This window comes from Photinus pyralis, unplaced genomic scaffold, assembly GCF_008802855.1.
Source record: "Photinus pyralis isolate 1611_PpyrPB1 unplaced genomic scaffold, Ppyr1.3 Ppyr1.4_LG1, whole genome shotgun sequence".
In the NCBI taxonomy this organism is placed as follows: Eukaryota; Metazoa; Arthropoda; class Insecta; order Coleoptera; family Lampyridae; genus Photinus; species Photinus pyralis.
Genome location: NW_022170249.1, coordinates 44,014,311 through 44,019,700, shown reverse-complemented (window position 1 = coordinate 44,019,700; position 5,390 = coordinate 44,014,311). Strand labels below are relative to the sequence as shown.

The 5,390-nt window shown below is 32.3% G+C and overlaps 1 protein-coding gene across 1 annotated transcript; it reads left to right on the top strand.

The window, feature by feature from the left end:
- The first annotated feature begins 183 nt into the window (after positions 1 to 183).
- On the top strand, positions 184 to 3,402 carry LOC116161527. Its single transcript, XM_031474906.1, has 2 exons — positions 184 to 2,260; positions 3,383 to 3,402. The coding sequence occupies exons 1-2, from the start codon at positions 184 to 186 to the stop codon at positions 3,400 to 3,402; spliced, it is 2,097 nt and encodes a 698-aa protein (XP_031330766.1).
- The last annotated feature ends 1,988 nt before the right edge of the window (positions 3,403 to 5,390 follow it).

Here is a 5,390-nt window from a genome sequence, read left to right as displayed (position 1 = left end):
TAACTAATAGATCAGCCAAAACTAGATTCACCAAAATATCTAACAAAATCAAAGATCACATTACAATGCGAAGCCAAGATCAAACTACTCAAGAAACAAGATTAAGCCAAAATGATCTCCTAATTTCTGAATGTTCTGAACTTGGTTCGGACAATTCAGAGTACTAAAATTGAATCTTTTACAATGGAACGATCAGCAAATCTCAACCCGGCCACCAACACCATGGTCAGCAATAACAATAAACTTAAATATAAACTCTCATTGTGCCACCTTAATTCTCGTTCACTAATATCTACATTCCATTATTTCTCTGATTTAGTAACAGACTGCAATTTTGATATAATAGCGGTTTCTGAAACATGGTTAAAACCTACCATCTCCTCGGCCTCAGTACAATTACCGGGATATGATTTACTTCGAGCAGATAGACCCACTAAAGGCGGAGGTTTATGCTTCTACATTAAATCACACCTAAAATTGAAAATTATTAACTTAGACTTCTTACCAGATAATGAGAATAGCATTGAGCAACTTTGGATTTCTATCACGATAAATAAAATAAAGGTTGCAGTTGGAGTCGTATACAAACCACCGAACGTATCTACGACACATCTCAATGAATTAGAACTTACGTTATCTCACTTAACTTTGGAGTCGAATGAGATTATTCTACTAGGTGATATCAATGTGGATTTTTTAACAAATAACAACAGTTTAAAATACCTTAATAACATTCTCGAGATTTATAACCTACATCAAATTATTAGCGATCCTACGCGAATTACAAATACATCTTCAACATTAATTGATGTTATTTGTGTGAACAAAACACGAAAGGTCCTTAACAGTGGTACGATGGATGCTGAAAATATTTCCGACCATCGATTGGTGCATTGTACAATTGATCTTGATGTCGAAAAACCAACAAATAGGAAACTCATTATGAAAGATTTTAGAAACTTTATTCCTGAAGAATTTGAATATGACGCTGCTCGCATCTGCTGGAATCATGTATATAACCTATCAGATATTGATACCAAGCTAAATTTTTTTAATAACGCAATTCTTGCTGTTTATGATATTCATGCACCTCTACGTACAATTCATTTACGAAATAAGAGTCCCAAACCCTATATTACTGATACGATAAAAGCAATCATTCGTTTAAAAAGGAAAGCATTCACAAAATTTCGTAAATCAGGCGCTCAACAAGATAAGCTATATTACAAAGATCTTAGCAACTACCTATCATTTGCAATAAGACAGGAGAAAACGGCGTACATTAACACCCAACTACGTATCAATAAAGGCAACCCCAAGAAGATCTGGAGTTTATTTTCATCTTGGAACATCCATAATAAAAAACAAAATGTTATCGATCCCATCTTGCTTGCTCCCAATCTAATAAACAATTTTTTTGCAAACATGCCCATTGCTGAAATAAATAGAGAAACTGCTCTGCCTTTTTATAATAAGAATATTCGACCAGGAATAGAGCAAGCGATGATATTTTCCGAAGTTACCAATGAGGATATTACAATAGCACTGAACAAAATAAAATCGAATGCTATCGGCGTTGATAATATAAGCTTGAAAATGCTACATTTAATTTACCCCTTTTGCAAAGAAGCCCTCCGACACATAATCAATTTCTCATTAAAGACTGGCACATTTCCAAGTTTGTGGAAGACATCATATATTCGTCCTCTCTCGAAAGTTTCTAGATTAGACTACAGCAAGGCATTTGACTGCATTAACTTTGAACTACTACTTGCAAAACTGAAATACTACAATTGTAGCGACAAAGTGATAACTTGGTTTTATAATTACCTACATAATCGAAATCAACGAGTGAAAATTGACTCAGTCCTATCTGATGTGTTGCCGGTTAACCAAGGGGTGCCGCAAGGGAGTATTCTTGGACCCATTTTATACATCATTTTTACTGCGGATCTACCCTACCACACGACATCTGAAATAAGCCTGCATCTCTATGCCGACGATACACAAATGTATATCAGCTGTAATCCTTTATGTATTAATGAAGCTATTGATAAACTAAATACTAATTTACAACGTATATCTCAATGGTCAAAAGATAACGGTCTATTAATTAATGCATCTAAAACAGAGGCGGTATGCATAGGTTCCAACGCTGTGCGTGCTCTAGCCCTTTCAACTCTGTGCAACAAAATTAAATTAAACGACAGTGAAGTGCCACTATCGGAAGAAGTTAAAAGCCTTGGTGTAGTGATTGACTGTAACCTTTCTTTTAAATCTTTTGTGCGGAAGAAAATATCTGTCTGCTACGCAAAATTTAAAGTGTTATTTCAATTTAAACGCATCTTACCATCTAGCACTAAATGGCATATTGTAAATAGTTTATTACTTAGTCATGTAGACTACTGTTCTGCTGTATACTACAACTATATAACAAATGAATACAAGCACAAACTTCAGGTTCTCCAAAACAACTGTTTTAGATTCTCATTTAATGTAAATCGGAGGGACCATGTCACACCACAGTATAATGTACAAAAGTTACTTAAATTAGATTTCAGATTTTCTCTTTTATACTCTAGCTTGCTCTATAATATTGTAACTTGTAAGTGCCCATATTATCTGTCTACATTGCTTACTCAAACACACTCGGTACACAAAAAAACCTTAGATATGCTGATTCTTATTGTATTCCACCCCACAAAAGTAGTAAATTCCAATGTGGATTTCAGTATATAGCTTGTAAACTCCTAAATAACTTCAGAATAATTTATCGAAATTGTACTTCTGTGAAGAGCTTCAAAAAGCAGTTAAAGTTAAAATTGTTAAACAATCAAGCCAATATCTGAGTAGTCAGAATATATACTCCTTTTTCTCTTTCTTTTTTTGCACTTAAATTTCATTCATTTATAGTAAGTATACTTAATCTTACATATAGTTGCTTCATATTTTTGGTAGGGTTGAAAAACGGTTAGTACCGATACCTCGCCTCTTAGATAAGAATTTCTTTGTAAATATTATCTAATAAAGTATAAATAAATAAAAAATACGAGGTATTCAAGAACTCTATTAATTACATTCCCAAATTAAAATACACTGATTAGTTTTATTAAAATCAGTCTTTGCGTCCTACAAAAGGAATATTGTTATCCCTACTTGTACGTTACGACACTGGCAGGCGTGCTTGGTGAAAAATGGTAACAGTTTTATTGAAAGTATTTCCTGTCCTCTTTCTTTCCTTGTCTAAAGATCTTTAAGCAACTATAATAATGATTTTTTTAATTTCCTAACGTCATAAATGCTCACATTTTTCAGTATAGTAGGATTCATTATGACAAGGACTTTGCGGCTATTTCTTTTGGTTAAGGAAACTTTGTTGTAGGTGAAAAGCGACAGTTCTAATTCTAATCGCTAATCTTTGTCTTGAGTGTTGGACTGCTACCTTTAAAAGTGCCATAAATAATGCACTTTCGAATCTCATTGTTATTTAACCCAAGTACATCGTTAGATACAATTTAGTGCTGCAGGCTGGACACTTTCAAATAGTAATCTAGTGACGCTAAATTAATAGGTACATACTAATATTAAATTATAATTGTTAACGTAGATCAAAGACCATCAATCACGCGCAGGTCAAAATCTGGAACGTATTGCATAATCGTAATAATTTAAAGGGAACATTTTTGACAAATTCATCTGGTAACCCGAAGTGCCGACTAAAAATAGTTCACGCTCATTTCATGTACAAACTTCATAGAGTAGGTATGTAAGTAAATATTGTAAATACAGATCGTCATCTGCCAACTTTCTACTCGTAACTGTTATAATTGGACAGTAGTGAATTACTATTTCATTTCCGAGACCCCTAAATAACGAGCAGGGCATTACCTTGGATGACATATTGTAGGTTTCAAAGATTTCGTTACAAAATTAATCATTCTTTGTTAAACCAAAAAATCTCTTAACAAGATTATTGTTTCATACGAAGATAATATCATTATGTGTGGTTTTAGAGGCGAACCCACTCGAAAAAATTATCAAAAAAGAAGAAATAACGCGCTTTCACATGAACTTCTTGGCGGACAAGATTAATTTTTTTAGCCAACGCAGTTTCGTGAATCATACCAACGCATCTGAAATACCTTTTTTTATACCTAGAACGCCGAGATGGAAAATAACAATCAATTAGGAAATAATCATCTCATCATTCACTTTCTGATATATATTATTTGCATATTTTTACTGACACAAAATTAGTTATAACAAGCAAATATATGATGAAACATTAATATTGTCTACTATGTTACAATATTAATAGTAGTTAGTTTAAAACGGCCTTTTGATTAATACGAACAAATTAATAAAATCCTTACAGGAAATGTTTCTACGACCACAAGTCAAATATTTACATAAAATGAACAATTGGGTATCCGGGTATCCATATAGTCAAATTGCTTTCATTAATCAAGTTCAGTAATTTTTCATTTTTTCCCTCATTAATACGTGCGCGAAAAAACGATTAGGTTTTGAATTTAAAATTTGACATTTTATGAATTATTTTGTCTGGTAGGGCAAGGATCCACTCGTACTGATTAATCCATCGACGTTTCTATTTTCGCGTTTGAGTTTTGGTAAATAAGAGGCTGTTACGATTTTATTATTGGATTCTTAAGCAATTTCTAATTAATCACAAATTTGTGAATTATAAAAATTTCATCTCACGAATGCAACCTCTTTACCTACTGAAGGCTAGGTACAATTTAAAAATTTGATAACGTGTGTAATTCTAAATTCCATCAATTGGGTAGATTAGTAGGTATGCGAATAACGTATACCCTTACTAGTATTCGGTTTACCCCGAAGTGGCCATAAGTTTTAATGTAGGTGGGTATATTAGGATCGATAGACACTTTTATACCTGTTTCGTTGTTTTCGATCATTTATCCGAAGTTAGTCAGTAAAATAAATAATAAATTTAACGTCAACATACAATTGAATGTTTTTATTCAACCGAAACTATTGTAGTAAAAATATATACCCTGGTGAGCCACTATGGTCACATTTTGAAAAAATTGATTCAACGATAATAAATTTGAATTTTGATCATTTCAAAATTGTAAAAATAAGCAAAATTTTGTTGTAATGAGAATAAATTTAAAAAAATGTTGGTCAACTAGATTAAATAATTAAATTGAATTGTTTTTCGACCAACCTCATATAAACAAACAACGTATCGGATGTAAACTTTTTTGTAGAATCCAGAAATGTAAAAATATACGAAAATACACTTAGTATACCTAAATTTTGGGTTATTTAGGAAAATTTAGGAATTCAATTCTTTGTTTCTTAAACATCGTTAAAAATGTTTATATGTATAGCGCCACTTACTG

Bases quoted from the DNA above. Each gene is read 5' to 3' on its own strand.
- LOC116161527 (XM_031474906.1), top strand. From the start codon at position 184: ATGGAACGATCAGCAAATCTCAACCCGGCCACCAACACCATGGTCAGC. The intron at 2,261-3,382 runs GTAACCTTTCTT...ACTTTGTTGTAG, and splicing joins CCTTGGTGTAGTGATTGACT to GTGAAAAGCGACAGTTCTAA.